Genomic DNA, 23,076 nt, shown 5'->3' on the forward strand with positions numbered 1-23,076 from the left:
TTTTGTTGTCATGTCCTCCTTACAGTCTAATGAGCTGTAAACAAATGTGATTTGTTTTTCTTACAGGGATGGTTATAGTGAAAGGGTGTCTACACATGGGCTTCTCTATGTACATGAACTACCTTTCCATGTGTCTTGCTGGACTAACAAGAGAAGAACCCTCAAGGATCAAATTTTAAGCGTCCACTTCTAGCACCCATATTTATATTTATGTACATATATATATTCCTGTATGTAGACATCATCTGCAGCAATAAGCATAAGAGATGCAATTTTTTTAGCACGTTTTGTGCTTGGGCACAAGGTTAACTACTTAAGTGGAAAGCTACTGAACAGTTGATGTGTTTCCCTGTGCCCCAGGAAGCAATGAATGCTTGCTGTCTTACTGTTTATCTCAGCTTGAGGGCTTGCTCAGCCAAATACATAGTTTGATTTCTGCTATTGCTGCCTGAGCTGAAAGGCTCTTAAGCTGTTTGTTCACATCAGACTGCAAGGAACAGGTTATTTGTCACTGTCTCTCATTTTTTCATTTTTCAATTTATGGCTCTCCATGACAGATAAGAACCTTCCTGAGACGGAGGTGTTTGAACCCTGTTACACTTAGACTCCCTTCTTTGTCTTTCTGCCTCTGATATTCATATAGGCAAGAATCACATCCCTTTCAGGGAATGGAGCATGAAAGTGTGGCTGCTGGACAAAGGGCCTGCTCTCATAGCACAGTAGCTGTTCAGGCAGAAAAAAATTGGAGGTGAAGTGATTGTGATTAAACTGGAAAACAAATGATGAGGGGGAGAAAAAAGAAATTTAGCTTTGACTGTCCAGCAGACTTTATCAAGGCAAATCAGATCAGTTCAAATCCACTGTGACTAATTACAGGGTCACAGGATGTGACTTTGCTAAAACAAGGGAATGAATTCAGTAAGCCAGAAGGAAAAACCTGATTTTTTGGGTTCTAAAAAAGAAAATAGTGTCATAGGAAACAAAGGGGAATTGGGGAAATTTGGCCAAATGTCCTGAGAGACTTTTCCCTCTTATCTCTTTGAAAGTAAAGTCCCCAATCCACCAAAGCACAAACCTGTGAAATGGAAACGCATGGTCAGCCTTTAGCCTTGCTGCAGTGAAAACCAAGGTTGTAATCTATGATGTCTCAGACCTACGGTAGTAGTTGTGTCTCCATTTGTCTTTTTAACCTAAGCAAGAGAATTTGGCTCTTCTCCTCCCCAGTCCTGCATCGCTTGTGCTTCAGAATGATAGAGAAATGAGCTTAACTTCACTAAATTCATCTTGACGTAAGCATTCATCACAGAAGACATCAACCCCTCTGAAATAATGCATCTTGTCCCAGGACATCACGATGGACTGTGCCAGGTAAAGCACTGTGATATAGTATTGCTAACAGTTTGACCAACTGACCTTTGAAGTCCATACTAAGACCTACTGTGCTGTTGTGCTGAGAGCTGTGTGTTTGTATGACTTCTATTCATCGTTTACTGCTGACTTCTGTAGAGCTTTTCCATAGGTATTAAATCACACCAGCATAATCACAAAAAGGTTGGTGATGTTAGCATATTACTTAAGGTTTCTAGTTTTGTTTAACTCTCTGCTCACCTATGATTTCTTAGGAGCAAGCTCACTAATCACATTTTCCTTGGCACGCATGGCTTATAGCTTTGTAAAAAAAAAAAAGGAGCAAACTTAAAACTGATGTTGTTTATTAATATCCTACTTCTGGCAGGCAATAGATAACGTCTTTTCCATGCTTGACCCAGTTTGAAAAGGCAGGCCATAGGTCTTTTGAGTCTGTAGCTTGGATTACAAGAAAAAAATTAATTAAAATATGGCCTTTATCTGAGAGAGGAACTGACACGCATTTATTAAAATCTGTAAGATTAAAATCGGTTGAAGATTACAGAAGATTTTTTTTCATGATTCTTATTTTTTTCTAGATCAGAACCAATATGTGTGAGTAAAGAGATTATTCTAAGCACTTATGTTTTAAATAACTTGTCAGCATGCTAAGATGATGAATGTGATTACAAACATCTCTAGAAGAAACCTTGAACAACAGCTGATTCCTTGGATTATAATTTTAAAATGCCTGCAAAACAGTTTAGGTTGAAAGGAACAGTCATATCAAGATGGGATTTTAGAAAGGAGAATTCCTTTTTTGCTTTTGGACTACGGAGGCTTGAAAAACATAGTAGAATTAATTGGCCTGAAAAACCCTTCATCTATACAACTCTATTCAACTGCAAATCCATTAACAGAAGCTATCAAAATAAAAATTGTTAAGTTATTTGAGGCTACAAGCCAGTTTTCCTAAAGAAAAGGCTTGGGAAGTAACACACAAGCATCACAGTTTATAACGTTGTGTACTAACGTGGTGAAGTGCAGAAGCGTATGGTAAAAAGATTATGGAATGTGGTTTGCAAATGGCCATAAGATCACAACTAATCACTCATACAGGCACCACTAGAGATGTAGAAAGGAAAAATTGTGTCTATGTGTTTGGAATGAATGGGGTGAATTACATAATCTGGCTGTCCTCATTGGCCTAGGGATGCAAGGGAGGGTGTCACTCAACCGGAGAGCTGTAGAGGAACTCCCAGGTAACACCTGGAAAAAGAAGGTAACATCTTCCCCAAAGTGGAAAGTACCGGAACCTGCAAGGACGTGGTTGGCACCCTTGGCCTGAGGCTGAGCCTGTCTGCACCGACCCTGAGAAACTGCCGGGCACAAGAGGGGAAACTACTGAGGAGAGCAAAAGCGAACAGCTCACAGGTGTTACGAATGGTGCCACAGAGTCTGGCTCACAGGCGTCAGTGGGGAGTGACCCGAGGGAAGGTCAGAGTGGTGGAGACCTTTTGGAAAGAAAACCTTGTCAGGCCAGAAATACCAAGGTGGCTGTGTTGAAACAGCAGGTCCAGGGAGGTTATCCTCCCTCTGTACTCGGCACTGGTGAGACCGTGCCTCGAATACTGTGTTCGGTTCTGGGCCCCTCACCACAAGAAGGATGTTGAGGCTCTGGAGCGAGTCCAGAGAAGAGCAACAAAGCTGGTGAGGGGGCTGGAGAACAGGCCTTATGAAAACGGCTGAGAGAGCTGGGGTTCTTTAGCCTGGAGGAGGCTGAAAGGAGACCTTATTGCTCTCTGCAACTACCTAAAAGGAGGTTGTGGAGAGGAGGGAGCTGGCCTCTTCCCCGAAGTGACAGGGGACAGGACAAGAGGGAATGGCCTCAAGCTCCGCCAGGGGAGGTTCAGGCTGGACATTAGGAAAAAATTTTCATGGAAAGGGTCACTGGGCACTGGCAGAGGCTGCCCAGGGAGGTGGTTGAGTCACCTTCCCTGGAGGTGTTTAAGGCCCGGGTGGACGAGGTGCTGAGGGGCATGGTTTAGTGTTTGATAGGAATGGTTGGACTCGATGATCCGGTGGGTCTCTTCCAACCTGGTTATTCTATGATTCTACGATAGGCCCATGTATGACTGAGATGATCTAAGTGGCTCTATCACAGATTTCACATTTGGATACGGTTATAACAAAACTGGGGCCCACAGAGAAAAGGTAAATAGGTTGTTTATCTGCAAGGAGTCAGGGAGACCAGGGTGGAGAAACAGAGGGACCAAGGTGGATGGGGAAAGAAAAAGCAAGGGAAAACAGAAAGAAGGATAAAAGGGGCTGCATGTGTGTAAGCAGCCTGCTGGGCAGTCCCCTTGCCCATCTGTGGCCTGTGCTTGATCACTGCCCTCTGGCCTGCCTTATTCTTTTAAAATCCCTTTTCTATGTGATGAATCCTATTTCCACTGTTCTCCCTAGTGTGTGTGTGTGTATCTCCCCGTGTGGGTATGTGCCCTGTATGGTCACCAGCCAGACCTGCAAAAGGGAACTGGGCTGAGACAGGAGAATCGTGCTGCATTTGGCTCTGGCGGGCAGGGAAGGAGAAACGCCCAGGGATTCAGCCACTCCGTAACTTCTGGGACTGGCCTGTTGTGATTATAAAGAGAAGTGGTCAAGTGCAAAAGAGAATCCAAGTGCATTAACATGCTAACAGTTTTACAACCCCTCCTATATGTTACATTGATTTCATTGGTTTATTTTGTCTATAAGTTTGGTTTTGGTTTTGTTTCTTAAAAAGGACAAGAGCAGGAAAAAGCCTGCTTTACTTCCAGCTATTTTGTCATTCTGTCCCATTCAGCCTCCTGGTTTAGCACCTTTGATACAATTCATGAATCCATGGTGCTGGGATTTTTTAAAAGTTTCCACTGTAAATTTCCTCTAAACCTAAATTTGTTTTGGCTTTGCTCCAGCTCCCACCTATCCTCAATTCCACAGTGCTGAAGGGCTCTAGACCTGTCTCCTGACGCACTGAGATCCCTCACACATTCTTGCCTCAGGACATCAGACAACTAAAATCTCCAAGCCCACATCAGGTCCATCTTCTCCCATCCTTAGTTTTCATCTAAAATACTGCCCATTAGTTTTGTGGCATTCTAGTTCAGAATTGTCTCTGCTCTCAGTATTTCTACTTAGCAACTGAAGGTACTGAAGTGAGAAAATAGTTACTCTCATGGCCTGTGTTACTCCTGCTCCAGGCTCCTCCACCTCCTCAGTGCTGCAACACTCAGTAGCGACAGTGTCTTATCTTGCCAGGTCATAAAGTTACAGAGAAGTTAAGTGGCCAAGTGGAAACATTTTGCTTTTGTTCTTCCAGAGATTACTGCTTCCCAGATTTTCACTTTTGCTTTGCCGAAGGAGGCAGCAAGGAGCTCAGCAGCTGAATGCATGATCCGAAGCAAAGCTAGAAGGGAGAAGTCTTCTAAAAGGGCAACTAAGGTAACCTGGAGGCTGTGACAGCCCGTTAGCCCGTTGGTGACCAGACTGGGAGATGTGCAAGGAGAGGCTAAACCAGGAGCTAACATGGACACTGAGTACAGCTGGAAGTGGAACAGAGATTAAATAACAAAAAGCCTTTTAAAACTGCCTTCTGACCTCTCAGATTCCACGGGAAGAGCAGCTGTTTCCAGGTCAGCCTTGAGGTCTTCTTGTAAGTAAAAGCTCTCTCGCGTGACAGTGAAGACTGTTTACTGTTCATGGAAGACTGCTAAGCACAGACTGGAATATTTATATTTATTTTTGCAATTCCATAGGTAAAAACAATTTAACAATGCCAAGTACAGGTGTTATTCTCATAAAAATGTCTTGTTTCAAACCAAATGATTTATTTCCCACAAAAAGTTAAAATCACATGCAGCTATATGAAGGTTAATTGCTTAAGATCCACAATTATATTTCAGAAGACTTTGTTAAAATAAAAACATACTCAACTACAATTTTAACAAGGCAATTACACAGAACTAGAAAACTGACTCTGTAGTAAAATATAAAAATCTACAATTATAAATATAAATTTGGTCCATGGATCACTACAGAAGTAGAAGTATTTACATTAAGTGTCAGATTACTATTCTAAATGTCTAATTGAAGTCTTTAAATGTTGAATGTTATGGAGAACAGTATTTTATTTACATTCTACTATATTAAAAGTTATATTTCTAGCAAATGTAAATTGTTATAAATACTGCAAGTTAATCAAATACTAAACCCATGACATGTTTGTAATTGAGAACCCCCTAACATCTATACATATGATAATTTTAAGTTAAAAGTAAAGCCAGATAAATCAAAAACTAATACTGAAAAAACATACCACAATTCAATTCTTAGAAACACTGTAAAAGTCAATCAAGTTAGTTCAGACATAACAACGTATTACAAGAAATCTTTCAAGAAAAGGCACACATTGTTAATGGTAAAAGTTCCGCAGTAAAGTCATATGTAACAGAACTGACTGTCTGAGCAACAGTTGGGATCTGATTATACATTTAGTGACTGGACGGATTCCTCCCCTCCCCCTGCCACAGTATAAAACTGAAAATAATAATGGTAAAGTCCTGGTGTGATGTAGGTATGTGTGTGTTTAATTTGATGTCTTAATTAAACTAAAGATTCTAAACTTTCAGCTGCATTCCCATCGGGTAAAGCTGAGCCATTACTGTCCATAGATGCTGAAGGGTTTTCTTCTTGCCTTGTGCTGACAAGGCTGAGAATAGCTTTGTACAGAAACTGGTACTGTTCCTGGAGGAGAAAAGAGGATATAGTCAGGGTGTTGTCAGAAATAACAACACTAGATTATCTTGTAATACTGTTACTCCAAATTAATTAACAGCTGATGTGTCAGTCTGTTAACGCACTGTGCGCCACAATTTATCATGTTACTCAGCAGCTTTATTAATTTTCTGATTTACGGCTCCTCCTGTACACAATGTAAAACACAACATTAAGGAATGTGATAATGCTAACAGTGTTTCACTCTTAAAGCCTTCTTATTACATCCATCGTAACTCTACAGCAGGCAGATTTGCAGACATATGACCAAAGGGGCAGGGTTTGTAGTGTTTCATTTCTGTGATGAATTTTCATTTGTATGACACTGACTTAGTAAATAATTATTATTTGTTGTACTTTTCATGTTTTTTTTTCTTTCTACAAGCAGAGTGGCAATGGTGTCAAGTGAACGTTCAACAGATCATGAGAAATCAAAGTCTATTCTGAAGTGGAAAACTATGGTAACCACTTCAGGGTCTACTTGGAGTACAGATTTATTCTTGCTGAATTAAAACCTTCATTTACATGACATAGTTCAGATTTTAGGATGATTGTGGCAACACACATTCTGAATATGACCACTCGATAATCACATAACAGGTTTTCATGGGAAATACTTTATTTTAGAATAAGCAGGTCCACTACACCACCCCGGAAGAGAGTTTTGATTAACTCGCACAAAAATCTAAGACACCAGTGGTCCAGTTATGTTGCCCTAAGATCTAAGCATGCTAATAATACCACACAAAAGGAAAAATATATACACACATTTTGCTTATTACTTACAATGTCTGTAAAGACTCCAGGCCTCATCAAATTTATCATCTTTGCTACCTGGTAAACATCCACTGAGTTTTCATTTTCCAGTTGATGCATCAGTGTTGTTAACGCACAGAAAGTGCCTGCCGTCACCCCTCCATGCCTTTGTAAAGATAAAAAAAAAATCTCTATAAACTGGACCAAGTTTCTACAGTGCAAGACAATACAAAATCCAGGGTAAACTGTTAAGATTAATTTCTGTGATGTGATCTTTGCACAAACGTCTTAATACAAGCTTCAAACCGCCTGGCTACAATTTCTGAAGAGTCTTTAAAAGTCAGTCTTAAGAGTTATTTCCCTACAATCCTTTACCAAGCAAATTCTGTGGGGCCTCAGTTCCTTCAGTATTTCAAAATTTCAGTATTTTTTTGGACATTACTAAAGAGCTGCAGAAGGGTAAGTTGCCTCATCTAAAGTAGTCTTACTTCTTTCAATAACAGACAGTGAAGCCCCGACTGATTTCCTCTCCACTGCCCTATCTGACAATCATCCAGAGTATCAGCGGGACAGAATTGAAAAGAGAACATTGAAGTGTGATAAAATAAAAATGTTTCTATTGTTGATGCAGCTGAAACAGAAGCAGCAGTACTATTGTTAAGATGCAGACTTTGTGCCTTATTTCAGTGTCTTTCACTCTAAATTAGATTAAACAATGGTTCTACAGAAAAACAGGAAAACAAACTGAAAGTTGCAGTTCTTACTCATCATGTACAATCATCGGCCCATCACGACTGGAAGCTTCCTCTTTAATGATGCTGATCAGTTCAAAAGTTTTACTGATAGGGCTATCAGGATTTGGCCATTTTGGACACTGAAAATGCCTCACTTCGAGTACATAGTCATCCTAAAAAAGAGTTAAAAAAACATAGATCAATTTGGTAAAAGATTGACTATCCTTATTCTTATCCTTCGCCCTGTTCCAGTCCAGCTCCAGCCTCCAGATATAGAATCCCACTGCTGTGGAGACCGTACTACTGTATTCCCCATGTCATCACATTACCTATGGAGGTTACTCCCTCCCTGAGTCTTTCAAAGGCTTTTATCACTCATTTACCATAGAAAATGTAACAAAATGTAACAAAATGTAACAAAATGCAGGCATTACCTTTAGCAAATCAAGTCCTGAGTTACACGTTTAAGACAGCATTACCTGTGTAGCTTCTAAAATAAAGTCTTGGATTATGAGCTTTTCTTCGTTAGACAGACACTTGTGTTCTTCGGCAATCATAGTTACTTTAAAACTCTCACAGTTGATAGGCTCATCTTTGTTTGGCCAGTACACAAACTCGTCTTCAGCCTCCAGTAAAGATAAAAAAGAAGACATAAAATTAAATAACATCGAGGTCTTAAAATAAAACAACCTAACATAATAAATTGTCACACATGTAAACCAGTGCAGCCAGCTTGATATAAATTGGCAAATCAAAATTTAGGTAGGATTACAAACATCAGAAGTGATGTTTTCAGACACCTCTGTCGTGATCCTGACCAGGACACCACTGTACCCTTTAGGAGATAGTGACAGAATTATCTATACTATCCTCTCCTTTTAGCACTAGCTCTAATAAATTGCATTTAAAATAATACATTACAGGGTCTGAGTGCCTTTCTTACTGGCATCATAATGAACCAGCACGTCCTGGCAAATAACCTCCCTTATTAAAAAGATTAACTTAAAAATCCATCTGTTTTATAGGAAGTGTAACATTCATAAATCATTTGATGAGAAGAAAAAAAAAAATGAACATTGTCTTGGTTGTACATATTTTTCCAATCATGGAATACTCTCCAAAGCATTTGCATAGCCCTCCTCCAAACTCATTTCAAAACATGATGCCCTCCAACACCTCAAGATTTCTCAAAGTACCAGCCTAAAAGCTCTCAGATACTCCTACATTTCTAGTAACTGAAAACCATATTCTTTTGTTATTAAATTACACATACAAGACAAACATTTGATCTCTCTTTGCTGTTTAGAGGCAAATAAATCTCTGCTAAACAGGCATTTGTTTGTAACTTCAGGAGATGAGCAAGAGAAACAACTTCATATTTCTCCCATACCTAATAAGGGCTGAAGAAGCCATTTTACAACTAAAGTAAAACGGAGCGAAAACTAGCCTTATATAATGGTTATTTCTGCTCTTTGGCTGTTTTTATAAGTTATACAGGAATGATTCAATACTTTCTCCTACCAGTTGCCATATACCCGGACAAGGATCTCTGGCTTTCCACTAGATGATTTGGGAGATTTTACACTCAGTAGAGCATTAATAGTTTTTAATTGTTTTTCCCAAAATTCAAGATATTGTCTCATGTGCTGCATATTTCAAAATGGTGATAAATAAACCCATAACAATCAGCCACAAAACTCACCATATTCTGGCTATCAGGCAGCATGACTATTAGCTGGGCATTGTGGTCCCATATCATTCTCCAGAAATCCTTGATAGTGTGTAGTAAGGGATGCTGAGTAATAATGAATTCATTGCTTTGATAATAACCCTGCAAAACAAAATCAACAGACTCAGAATTGACGCCCAACTATTAACATTTAGAGGAAGCTTCTAGTGGACAGATTCAAAAGCCTAGAAAATAAATTGCAGACTTGTGGCTTCTTTGGTTTTCTACAAATATATGAAGAACATAAAACTTTAATTGCAGTATTTTCCAGGTGAAAAGGATAAAATCAATTACACTGGAATAAACTTTAAAACTTTTTTAAAAAGCGATCAAAAATAAAAGACAAAAGAAATCAGTGGAGACTTGAACAGCCAACTCAGAATGAAAATACATTTACTCATATACACATGCCAATTGTTCTACATTAGCTAGAAAACATCCAGAGAAACTGGCATCCAGAAACAAATAGAAGAAAACTTGAAAGATCTGCAAAAATCCCAAGTAGTCTCTTAATTAGTACAGATGTCCCAGATCAGTTTCTTACCACAAAAAAAAAAAAAAAGACCTTCTTCGCACTAATGCACCTGATGAAGGATCACACATGCAAAGCACTGCAGGGAACTTTCCCATCTCTTTCCTAAATGTCTAGGAAGCATTTACTCCTCCCTTTCAGCTAATGAAGGGGAAAAGAGTTGAAGAAAGCCCAGGGAACAAAAAGATGAGCTATGGTGCCTTGAGCTATGCCAGCTGCAAAAGCTCTGTGAGCTGGGCAGATAGGAAGACAAACCACAGTACGGACATTAAAACCTAACTTGTTACTTAACACTTTTAGTTCATCTCAGAAGATCTTTCCATAGCTTTACTAGTTTTTAAAACTATGGTGGGATTTCTCCTTCTATAGATTGCCAAAATGCAGTGTATTTAACCAAATGTAAAAAGAGTAATGATTCCTGGGGGAAGTAACTCTTTCAGGCAGAATGAATAATGGAAGAAAGGGAGTTTCAAAATCAGGACTGTGCCACCCTAATATAGGCACATGGCAGATTTGAAAACACCTACACAATGGGACACCATTTTTCATCAATACAGTTAACTGACTTACCATAATGTAGGAAGCATTGATGTAGTCTGTCCCTTCACCAGACAATGATGAGATTCCCACTCTTGATCTTTCCACTGTAAAAAAAAGTCATGAACCAGTACGTATGTTGCAATGACTCACATACTATAAGAATTATCTCATAGTAATGATAATACTAAGCTGCATCAATCACGGTAAAGTGTTATCCAGTCATCTACTTTGTCTTCCTATCTGTAGAAGGTTTGAAACACGAAGTTCAGAAATATTTTGCCACCCAGAGAAGCTGATTTGAACAAGCTTACCAGGAATGATGGATGAAGTTCGGTTCTTTTCTCTGTTGCACTGTTTGAGTGCAGCTGAATAATCACACTGCTGTGTGTTACACTGGCTCAGTAACTGAAACAATGAAGATAAAAAAAATCAGATCACTGCACAAAAGCCATTCCTTTATTAGCTGCTTTAAACAGAAGAGTGCATGTACTGCAGGTTAACTGTCTCTCTTAACTTTAGGTATTCAGTTATCTGACTAAACTACTTAGCAACTCATAAGAATCTTTTAAACACCTCTGTGCACTGAGGGGAACACGTTGATTGACATAGCTCATGTCATTGTCGCCAGAATGCCTTCTTTCCAGAATGCTGTTTTACTTCTGGGATCTTCATGCGAAAGCACATAGCTCGTTCAAAAATCCACTCACCGACCATTTATTGTTTTTAAGACAAAACCCCCTCTCTTATTTAAGAGTATGTAATTCTTTTGTCCCAACTGACTGGATGCATTTTCAAATTACTCTGAATTTAGGCTCAGCAGTTAAATTACAGATAGAGAAAACCAGTGAAAGTTGTGTTGAGATACCTACTTTTAAGTCATTGAAGCTTGCAGGCCTAAAGCTTTTTGTGTTACTGCCTCCAAGAGCTCACCTTGAATTGTTTCTCTAGTCTGGTCTTTCCTGTAGGTCCAGGTATCAAGAGAGCATTAACATAGGCATGAATGTGAGTCTCAAGTACTTCTGTTTCTTTGCTGAGTATTGCTTCGACCAATGCATCATGAATGAAGATGTACTGTTCCTGGGAAAAGAAAACCAAACATCCAGGCTCTTAGAGTCCCTTGGACGCCTCTGGCTAAGCTACCATTTCTGACATGTTTACCTTCACAGTGACCTGCTGTAGGGGAGGTCCGCAAAAGTGATCACTCCCAGTTCCTACTGCTAGCCTCTATTTTCTCTCTCACATTCTTCAAAATAAGTGCCCATGCTGCTGTTGATTACCTTTTCTAGGCACTAGGAAATCTAGTCACCCGTTTCTGAAACCTGAAATAGACTTTAAATGCCCTGCTGTTGTCCTTATTGCTTTCTTCTGGTCTTTCACTATTCTCTATATAATCCTCAGTTTAAAGCAGTTATAGAGAACCTTCTGTCTGCAACAGCTTTTTTCCCTACTTATTATTGCCAGATATCTACTGTTTCATCAGGTTCAGTGAAGATCTGAACACCTGATAATGCCATTTCCCTAAAAGAATCTATGACAAAAATGCACGCCCTGCCAAGAAAGTGCCACTGCAGGAAGCATGATTTAAACAGACTTTCTTTATTCTCTTCAGACAAGAGCCCACAGACAGGCAATTTCTACCACGTTGCTCTAAGCGAGCCTAGAAGGAGGTCTCTATAAAAACAAGGGAAGTAAAAGGGAAAGTCTGGTCTGTTATAGTCTCTTGCTATATATATATTATTCTTACCTCAGTCTGCACCAAGTAGTTCCTTTGGGTACGTATGTGTTTTAAGAATCCGAATACGTTGACTGTCCCTTCATGCTGAATTTGCTGCAGCATGCTGTCTAACACTACGTATGTGCCTGTCCTTCCAACACCAGCACTACAAAACAAAAAAATAATCCTGAGCCTAGAAGTAAAATAATAATGAAAAGAATTGTTTCTTATACATAGCTTTTTCAACTAACTGGTGTGTAGGGAAGACTTTCATCTACAAATTGTTTCATTATCTGACATACTTTGCTAAAACTTCAAGGCTGGTAACGAAGAAAAAGGTTTTCAACTAATCTTTTTCTTTGTGAAAGAACAGATTTAAAGATAAGTTTCTCTAATTACTTTTAAATTGTCAATTGAAATAGAACCAAGGGGTTTCCTGCAGTTCTGCAACTTTCTGGCTTCTGGTATTCTTTAGGATATTTTGTTAAGTACACCTAGAAAGGGTGGCATATGTCAGCATTTGGGCACAGTTAACACATTCAAGTTCTTCTATGATGAAACACACGCCCCTTAAAGGAAAAGTTGCATTATGCTACGCATTACAGATATAGGAGATTTCAAAGATACTGGGTTGAGGAAGACCCCAGGCAAAGCTATCAAAGGTACATCTGTAAAAAAAAAAAAAAGCTTAGCGCTCTTCAGACACAGCTAAGATGGCAAGTAATGACTGAAACCCTTTTAAAAAGGGAATACGCAGAAGGAAGGGTTAATTGACTCATTCCTGTTACTAATTCTGACTCATTTAGCATAAACCCAGTTGTACTGTAACATTAAAAACCAACTTTCCTTTCACAGATTATCTAGGTTGGGCGTACACAGTTAAAAGGTATTTTTTTGTTAACTAGTTGTATATGGGAATTAGTCAGTTGTAATTCCCTTTTAAGTTACAAGGAAACCTTACGTGTGCTGGTACTTGTAACTTGACAGTAACACTGTGCTGGGTCTGCATGCTCCCTTACAGGCAGACCCCAGCTCAGTCTGTACATGCTAAGTCAGTCATCTCATTTCTTCCACAGAGGTGGCACAAACAATGAGTAGTGCAAAATCAGATTGTTATAATAAACTGTCTAACTAAACATGATATAAAACAGAAAGGTCCAGGTTATTAACACACTATTAGACACAAAAAAGTACAAAGATTACCAGACATCATCTGTACCTGTTATGAAAGACAAAACATGAAAAGTACCCAAACATAAAAATAGCTAAAAAATGAAATTCATCATCTGTGTCCTCCATATAGCCTGTAAAGATAAATAAAAGTTATTTTTCTAACATGAGATGACTCCAAAATTCCACAGCGGATGGAGACAGTTGAACTAAAAGCTGAATAAAACTGTCTACAGACAGAGGCGAGTTATACTTACAACCCAATGGAGATGTCTGACTGAAGCCACACAACCTACCATTGTTTACTTTTTAAAAACTCAATTTAGTTGACTTATAATATACTGCTGATCTCTCAGCCTGCTGGCATAGATCTCAGACTTGGCATTTTGGGGAAACTCTTATTTTGAACTTCCCATGAACAGGTAGGATGTAGATAGCAGCAAAACAACCAAAATGTGGAATTTTCATTTTCCAAGCTAAAAACAGATTTCAGTCAGATTAGATCACCCCTGAAATAAAATATCTTCATTTGCAGTGTTTGTGAGGTAACTTTACCTGTTGGCTTCCTCAGAGTCAGCTCCAGAAGGACAGAATTCATGAGGAGGTTCTCTTTCCAAATGTTCCATCAAAGGTGAGGTACTACAGTGGAAAACCAGAACCTGCTTATATATTTTACAATAACCCGCTCCTTCACGGGCATTGTGAAGTCATTCCAGGCCCTACAAGCCCTTTTAAACCAATTTTCCCTGAGCTTCCCAGTTTTAGTGAGCACTGACAGAACTCCTGCCTGCCCACTGTGGCACATGCAGACCTCAAACCATTCCCCAGAATGCTCCTCCATTGCAAGTGGCTGCTAGAGCGCAGAGTAATGTTAAAAACAGCAGAGTTGTAGTTCAGCCAGGAATAGAGCGAGTCTTCTTTTGTGGACAGAGCTCCTTTTAGGATTACAGAGTATCCCTGCACCAAAGAAAGCATGAGCCAAAGCCATCCTAACGATATCTTTGCAGAAATGAAACATTTACTGTTATATATGTACCTGGTAAGCTCATAGCAATCAAGAGAGTAGTACAGAAATGTGCAAAAAAGTAAAAAGAAAAGCATTTTTGCAAAACAAAAAAAAGAAAGAACATAGTGCAGAGCAACATCATATTGGAGATTTATAGAATTGGCACAGGCAGTTGATTAGTTGGCCTTACCAAGGACAGAAATATCAGCTAAGAAATTAATCTTATTCCATCAGGAATTGTTAAAATTGTAAGAGAAATTTTGCTTAACCCACCACTGAAAAGTTCTTTTTTTCTGCAAAACAAAGGGGGAGTGAACCTTATGGCAGTAAAAACCACACCTGCAATGAACCACAACTGGCCCGACAGCGTGGCGCTTGGCATGCGACGCCTTCCGCACGAAAGTGAGCACGGGCAGTGTGTATTCTGGAACACCCATGTCAGGCCACTGGGTATAATGGTACTGAGTTACTATACGTCCACAAGATCTCCCTTTCTGGGAACCCTGTAACAGAAAAATAATTCCATATGTAAGCAGCTTACATCTGAATGGCAAGTTTCATAATTTTATTTCTTTACCTAATAGTGCCTGAATCAGTACTGTCTGTATTTATTTAAGAGCATGCCACCTCTGGATATTCTAGCTTTCAAAGAGAAAAGAAAAGGCCAGTCCTCCTGTCCCATCAGCTTGTCCTCCGAATGGAATAAATTATCTGGCTTGGTCCCTTAGAAACACATACAGAAAGGCAAAAAGCACTGTAGGGTTAAGAGATTACAGTTGCTCTTAAGAGTCACCAGCTATTTCTGCCACTTTGTCTCTCTGCAGGGTGGACATGAAGGGTAGGATTTACCTCCCCCATCTTCAGTGATTTACAAGGGAAGTAGCCTTGTGTAGGCTGCTTTTCTGAGCTCAATGGCAACTCAGAGGCAGGGATACCTTCAGAGAGCAGGTCACCTCATTCACAGATTGGTTCCTAAAAGAGGTAGAATAAATTACTTGGCAGCAAGTATTGTACTTTCACGGCTAATTGTACAGGGAGGCTGAGAGACCAGATGACTAACACATAGGTGGCTGAAATAAATTAAGCTTTTGGACTGCCTCTCGAAGTAACCAATGTCACACTGCTAAGTTGAGAACACGCTGGTTCTGCTTGTAATAAAACAAGGTGTGGATTCACCTGTTTTGCAGAGGGGTAAAGAGTCAGTCCTTAAAAAGGAAAACTGATAGCTGAGATGGATGATTTGATTCATACCATATTTTCTACTAGCTGCTTTCTTTCAGAAAATCTATTTTCCTGCCCACCAGGCAGGCAAAATCCAAATAAATTCTCCAGCGTGATCACAGCTTTTTCCCCGATGGTTCTACATCACACCAGTACACTACAGGCCAGTATCTTCTCAATCTGTTGTTCTGGTCAAAGAACCTCTGAAGCTGATGAGCATCTTGGCTGGCTGAGACCTGTAGGATTCAGCTTTACCTATACAACAGAAAAGAGCTGCCAACTGCCCTAAAATATATTCCAAGTAACTTTTAATACTGTCTTTTGCCCAAAACGTGTTTACAGGATGCCACCAACCTTTTTGATCTTGGTGTTTCTAAGAGTAAAATTCCTCACAGTGTAATACGCAAGTACATGAACGCTCTTCTGAGTAACCAAGAAGTTTCCATATTCTTCGCTACCTTCAGCAGGCCAGTACTGGTCACATTTTCTCTGTTAGAAAGCAAATGCAAAACAGAGAAAAAGAGAATGAAAGCAAAATGTCAAACTAGCAAGCTAACGTGTTCAAATTTAAGACCATAGTCTACCACAAAAAAATAGAGAGATTCTTAGTATAATAAGTTTTTAACAGACATGAACTTCAGCACAAGAGAACAAATAATGTGTAGTTATTTTGTGCTGCAAAGAGAGATGGCTGTGCAAAGATCTTTATTTGTAATGCTCAAAAAAAAAGAACAGTTCAGATCATACTATCAGAGCTATAGCAAATATTGTGGAAATTGCCATTCTCTAGACACTCTAAAATCTAAAGGAAATAGCTGATAATCTATAGGAATAATAGGAATATGTTCAAGCTGGGTGTTGTATGTGGCTTTTGGCTGGCTCACGGCATGGGTGCAGTAGACTTATATCTGATCAGTAAGGGTAAAAGTGAGCTTGTGTGTGGCCAGAATAAACAGCAGAGAGCCATGATGTCCAGCCTAGTCGTTGCGCAGCCATGTAGCCTTCTCTAGGAGTTCTAGAAGAGCACATGTTTAGAACACACTATTATAAACAAAGTGATACTCCGTGTGTGTCCCTCTCTGGAACTGCTGTGTTTGTGTCATCTGATAGATGCTTAATAGGTCATATGACAAGACCTACACGCATTTTAGGCATTGATAACAGTGTGTGACAGGGGTGATGCAATATCTCCTCATGTGATCCCAGGGCACACGCATATTCCCATCACAGAACCAGAGAAACACGTATCCTGTGGTGGGGTTTGATTTCATTTTGTCTCACTAGACAAAAACATATCTAGTCATGTGGCAGGAAAGGAACTGTGGGCCCCACAGGACATTAACAGGGAGCAGCCAGCGTATCCAGAAAAATTCACCCAAACTACGGCTTTCTCTTTTCCAGGGTCTAAGGCAGCCCTAAAAAAGAGTATGGCAGAGAGCAGGCTGCTAGAAGAATGTTGCACGAAGTCCACAGTCTGTCCACTCCTGATTATACATAGGACTTTTTTTTTTAGTAAAAGACAATCTTTTGTGGCTAGACCATAGTATTTCAAGACTTCAGTTATTGACAAATGAGTTTAAAGGTTTTCTTCAGTTTCATCCTCACCTTTATACCTCTACTGCAAACTTCACTACAAGCAACAACTACAAACTTTTGCTTTTTTGCTCAATAAATGCCTAAACCAGATTTTTAAAAGAGAGAAATGAGTCTGCTAGAGGTAGATCTATCAACAACAGAGAAATAAATAACAGACAAAGGTACTCATACCCTTCCTTTCTCAATGAGATTAGTTATCATCACAATAACTTCCACATTGTGCTCCCATATCATCCTCCAGAAATCTTCTGCTGTAGACTTTAGTGGCCCTTGAGCTGCAATGTAGGCTTTTGGCTTGTTGTAGCCCTAAATTGAAACATGACAAATGACTCATCAAAACATGGTCCATGAACAAAAGGAGGTTGGGAGGAGTACAAGACATTTTACGTATCTATTTTTAAAGAATTTCAAAAGCTTTTAAGTACTTTTGAATTTATAACTATCCAAATCACTGAAACCCTGCAGCAGCAGATGACAAAGAATGCAACTGTTACGTCAATGTTTATTATTCCAACAAATAGGATATATGTTCAAGTGCCTGTGTTCCAGCAGAATGTTGACATGACAGTGATTATGAGACATCTGTTATGATAGTGGTGTAAGAAATGAATCAAAATCATTCACATGTAAATTACTGGGTAATGAAAACAGAATAAATGGTACCTTAGTGAGACTCTCAGCCAAATGGCATCTTCCTCTCATGAGATTATATCTCTGACAGAAGAATTAACCACTTACCAAATATGTATGAAAGAACAAACATTCAGATGCGAAATGCTTCTGAAATGCCTCAGACGTGACAGAATATTTTTGGTTTCATAAAGCTTTTCACTAAGCTGCAGTTGCTACAATATCAAAATGTATTCAAGAAAGAACTGGACTTTTACCTGAGCTTTAATTTTTTTTAACAAATTCTCTAATATTGTGCTTTTTTTTTTTTTAATTAAGTCTATTCACCTTCATACATCAGTACTTATGGAAAAGGCTGGCAGATGAATAGGCTGGCAGGGAGAAAAAAGAGAAAAAAGCACTTACATCAACGTAGTTGGCATTAATATAATCGGTCAGTTTTCCATCCTTTTCTGCAAGCTGTGCTAGTTTAACCCTAGTATGATCATCTGTAGTGAAACAAGGGAGTAATTAAGCATAGTTTTCTGCAAGAATTACATTCTTTGTATACGAAAACTTAAAAAAAACCCCACTGAAATGAAATTTTACAGGACGAGACTAATATAGTGACAATCAATGCAAACATTCTGTGCTTAGGAATGAGTTGGATTCAAAATTCTAATTCACAGAAAAATAAACAACTGAATCCAAGGACTCAAGGATTCAGAATTTAGTTCCCTGAAGGGAAGCACCTGGGGCAATTCCCTACAGCCTCCAGGTGCTGCTTATGAAGGGGGATGGGTCTTCTGTGTTGGGTCTGTCAAGCCTGCACGGTGTCCTGGCTGCCCTCGGACATCTCAAATAACAGCAGGTACCAGTGTTTGAGCGCAGAGCCTGGGAAGCGATGGGACCTTGGAGCATCTGGTCAGCTGAAGAGCTTCAGCAATGTCTACCTCAGGGGGAGCTGAAGCTTTCTGTAGCCTGCGCTGATTGTACAGACTAGAGATTTGATTCAGTTGCATAGGGGAATTCTTGCTACTTGATCTACCCTAAGCTGCTTGAGCACTGCCCTTTGAAAGCAAAGACCCTGGGTTGGCACCTTTTGTATGATTAGGTATCAACACAGAATGGCAGAGGAAAATCCCTGACTTTCCTTCTCTCTAGAGGTATCTTTGCCCAGGTGGAATGGGATTTCTTGCTACTAGTTTGCATTGTCTTCTGCCAGATGGGCTCATTCTGTCTCTTTTTCTATAAAGCTCTGGTGACACTGATTGCTGAACACAGATTTAATTTAGAGCTTCTTGTTATCAGAACAAAGTTGAAATACTATAGAGAGTTAAGAAAAATATACTAAGCTACCAAAATGATCAAGAGCCCAGAGACAATAGCTTCAAGGAGAGATTAACAAAACAGAATAGACGTGTTTCAGAAAAGAAATATCTGAGATAGTTAAGAAGGGTGCAATGGGAAAACAAGTGTCCTGGCTAATGAAGCTGATCTATGACATTGTGGCAGGGCACAACATAACATAAAATCAATATATTTACATTTTTATATGACAGTAAACATTTCCAGGGATTGTGAAGCTCCTAGGGAGGATAAATTATCATTATTCCAGATCAAAGATGGATTAATTTTGGCAACACAGCTTCTCTAGCTTTATAATGGCATTATAATGAAATCTCCCAGCTCCCTTCAGGTCATCACAAAAGACACAAACATGTCTTGCTAACACATGCTCCTCGAAGCAGCAGAATGCCAGAGGTCTAGAAGAGATGTGAAATCTCATGCTATTCCTCTTCAAGCATTTTGCTGAACAGCATCCAGAACTTTCAGTGTAGAGGTACTTATTTTCCCCTCTATTAAAATATAAATCTGTACTTGTCTATTATTTCTTAAGCAGAACACCAAGTGATGCATTTACTTACAAGCAACAATGTTTATGTATCGATTCTTATTCTTGTTGTCAGGGTGATTAGAGCTGTCTGATGTAATACCTAGATCTACAGTACAGCTCTGGATTTCCTGAAAAACAAAAAAAGTACATCATACTTCAGCAAGTATTAGGATACACAAGATGTCTCAAAATACAGTAATTTAGCACAAAAAGAGCAATAACTTTAAACCCAGTTATCTATGGTATTTTACAACTACTTCATTGCTTAAAACAAAAAAAATGCAGTGAAATAATTCCTTACCTGATAAAACTCTTTCAGTGTCTAATGAGGGAATGAATGCAAAAAAAGTAAAAAAAAAATCAAATTGCACAGCACAGAACAAATGGATAAGTGTCTATATAAATTACAGCTACTACATGGAAAACAGTTATGTTCATGCAATATATATCTCCATAATAACAACAAAGTTGAACATTTGACAATTCTTAAAGGAAACAAGAGGCAGTTTTCCTGTTAAAATATTGGCATTCGTTTTCTTGCCCTTAACTAACGTTAGACATTAGGCTGGTGAAAGCTTATACGTATGAGCAACATTACTGACTTTAGCCAGATTATCTATACATTTAACTCTTCACTGGATTTGTTCTTGGTCCTTATAACTGCATTGGTTTCTCTGTGGAATGCTTTTGCTCTCTTTACATTCAGCTGTAAAACCTCCCCTGGAGGAGGACAGAGAGCATGCTGCTCAGCCAGAAGGACAGCATTGCAGCCCTCAGGCTGCCAGCAGCTTCTCAAGGAACTTCTCATTTTTCATTCAATGAGCTTCTCATTTTTATAAAGAGAGAGAGAGGCCTGACGAGATTCCATAAAGTCTGTAAAACTCACAAACCTAATTTACTTTATTTTATTGATTACTTTAATTGACAGGAAACTCATGCATTTATAAGGTCCGCATTGTTAAGCACGAAATACGTTGTCCTGACTAAAAGTACTAGGATAATGTTTCCCAACACTTTTTAGGATTTTATTTTAACATTAATCACCTTCACCTTCAGCTATTTAAGCATACATATGAAAAGTGGTTAACATGCTGAAAACTAGATTTTAAACATGAGTTGCTTTATAGTAACATAATTAAAAAACCTGAACCACCCCTGTACTCTCCTCTCCAAACATATGCTGACTCCGCAAAGACAGTGACTGTATTTCAGTATTTCTGTGTCTTCTAAGCTCTTTATCAGTAGAGAAAAGACCAGGAAACTAATTCTGGGGTAGTCTGTAAAGCCAAAAACGATCTCCAACAAATGATAAAGACACTAAGGTTTTTTTATAATTAAAACAAGCATGAAATATTTCAGATGGTGTAGGTGCAGCTCAGTGAGATGCAGCATATTTGGTCTTCGGATCACTGTTGTAATTTAGGAAAAGAAAAAATTTAGGAAAAGAACAATTTAGGATGAATAATTTGATTTCTGTATTGCTACTCTCAGTAATGGTGAAAGAACTTTGTTACCGTTGTATTTACACATTCCTTCAACATCTCCTCTTATTAACAGCCAGCCTAGCTGCAGCCCAGTCCTTTCAGTGCGTGTGCACATTTGTAATATATGAACCTGTACTGGACATTCACAAGTATTTACAAGTTTGCCCCCACAATCAGACGGATACTCCGAATGTTAAATGAATTGGAGAAGAAATTCTGATGAAGGTTAGGTGAACGACATGGAAATTTTGGTCCATTAAATTACAACACATTGGTTGGGGAAACAAAACCAAAATCAAAAGATGCAAAACTATGAATTTCTTTACTTTCAATACCGGGAATATTCAGCAATAATATTTTAAATTAATAGAGATCAATTAAAATACTTGTTTTCATCTCAAGTGACTGAACTTGTTAGAAATCACTTATCAAGAATTAAAGCACTTATCACGAATTAAATCACTTATCAAGAATTAAAGCACAGCTCTAATTTCGGAGTTTGGGTTTCTAGTTTATTTTACGTGACTCAAGTGAAAACATACTTATCTTTAAATTGCTTGTACTGCATATGAATGTGAAAAACTATGAAGTTCATTAGTTACTTATGGTAACAGTAATATTATATGATGAGAACATACAATTCAGAGTTTTGAAATACCTCTTATGAACCATATATTTTAGAAAAGGAACTGTGAAGCTTTTGCTACCACATGAAAACTATATTAGCTCCCCTATTAATCAGAAGTTTTTCTCTGTTAATGGAACAAGTAATTGTGGGTAGCTTCTGCAAAAGTCAATTGGCATTAGTGTTAGAAAAAGCTTTAGATCTACAATTGTATCTGAAAAGCTTTAGATCTACAATTGTATCTGATAAACCATATAGATTGCACTATCTATACACAATCATTTATTATTTATAACAATTATAAATATTACCATTTGCATCCAAGCTCTGTCAGCTTTTATAAATCTCCCTAGTCTTTCTGCATAAACAGTCCTTACTGGGCTCACAATGCTCATATTTACATGCATTTATAAAATTGGCCCCCAGATCAGAATGTAATGCCCAGTTCTTTGTTTCCAGGCATCTAAACTTAATATTATTTGTGCTAAGAAGAAAGACGATGTCATAGAGCCATACCTCAAATTCTTCAGAAAAACCATTACTTGCATGTAAATCTGCAACATGTTTTGGAAAATGCTTTATTGGAATTGCTCCAACATCATCTTTGGGGTGGGAAAAGACAAAAAATATATTTATGAAGAATAAAAAGCCAGTGACATATAAAGAAGTTTAAATGTAGGCAAACCACACAACATCCTGAAATAAAATTTTTCGCATGAACTTTGGATATACAACTCCCACAAAAATAAAAACACACTCCAACACCATTAACATTTCTAAAATAATTCTCTAACAATTATACATTTCTAAATGACTGTTCAGAAAGAAGATATAGAAAATGTCTTGCTAGGTCCTGCTCATCCTTTAAGCTTCCAAGATCAAGGTGATGACTCTGCAAGGTGCTGAGCTTGTCTGTAAACTGAGGAACACTCAGAACTACCTTGAAGTCAAGGGGAAATGGGAGAATTGTTCGCTGCAAGATGTTCAATAAGAGAGGGTAGGAAAAGAGCTCTGAATAATACTATAATACTAGTAAAGAAGAAATGATCCAGCAGAGGAGTCTGGGTGCTTTAGGCTGAGTAGTGTTGCACTGGGACTCTGAGTAACTCTGGACTAGCTGCATAATACCAAGCCTACTAAACTAACACTCCCGTTATGTCAGCAGTATAATTTTAAGTGGTGTGTTACTTGTTTGTATGGGCATCCAAAGGAAGCAGCAACTGATTTTCATCATTTACTGCATAAATGAGTACTTCTAGTAGGGATTTTCCCCCCATTCTCCCCAGGACTCTACGATTGCC

The 23,076-nt window shown here is 38.7% G+C and overlaps 1 protein-coding gene across 8 annotated transcripts in view; it reads right to left on the reverse strand.

Annotated features, from left to right (window-relative positions):
• Window positions 1-5,110: 5,110 nt before the first annotated feature.
• The window catches only part of PTPRZ1 (protein tyrosine phosphatase receptor type Z1), a 137,962-nt gene continuing 119,996 nt past the window's right edge, over window positions 5,111-23,076 (reverse strand). For 3 of the 8 annotated variants that reach the window (XM_069850612.1, XM_069850595.1, XM_069850570.1), the window contains 17 exons: window positions 22,292-22,377; window positions 19,968-19,988; window positions 19,698-19,794; window positions 18,196-18,278; window positions 17,332-17,466; window positions 15,919-16,053; window positions 14,683-14,846; window positions 13,893-13,976; window positions 12,198-12,333; window positions 11,384-11,530; window positions 10,765-10,858; window positions 10,484-10,557; window positions 9,355-9,483; window positions 8,132-8,278; window positions 7,683-7,825; window positions 6,949-7,084; window positions 5,111-6,132 (listed from right to left, as the gene is read on the reverse strand). In XM_069850612.1, coding sequence (XP_069706713.1) covers window positions 5,992-6,132; window positions 6,949-7,084; window positions 7,683-7,825; window positions 8,132-8,278; window positions 9,355-9,483; window positions 10,484-10,557; window positions 10,765-10,858; window positions 11,384-11,530; window positions 12,198-12,333; window positions 13,893-13,976; window positions 14,683-14,846; window positions 15,919-16,053; window positions 17,332-17,466; window positions 18,196-18,278; window positions 19,698-19,794; window positions 19,968-19,988; window positions 22,292-22,377 — 1,952 coding nt within the window. In that variant the 3' untranslated portion in view covers window positions 5,111-5,991. The remainder of the gene's footprint in view (window positions 6,133-6,948; window positions 7,085-7,682; window positions 7,826-8,131; window positions 8,279-9,354; window positions 9,484-10,483; window positions 10,558-10,764; window positions 10,859-11,383; window positions 11,531-12,197; window positions 12,334-13,892; window positions 13,977-14,682; window positions 14,847-15,918; window positions 16,054-17,331; window positions 17,467-18,195; window positions 18,279-19,697; window positions 19,795-19,967; window positions 19,989-22,291; window positions 22,378-23,076) is intronic. The other 5 variants (XM_069850617.1, XM_069850585.1, XM_069850628.1 and 2 more) reach the window with 3 other exon arrangements.

The sequence above is a fragment of the Phaenicophaeus curvirostris genome, chromosome 1 (genome assembly GCF_032191515.1).
Source record: "Phaenicophaeus curvirostris isolate KB17595 chromosome 1, BPBGC_Pcur_1.0, whole genome shotgun sequence".
NCBI lineage: Eukaryota > Metazoa > Chordata > Aves > Cuculiformes > Cuculidae > Phaenicophaeus > Phaenicophaeus curvirostris.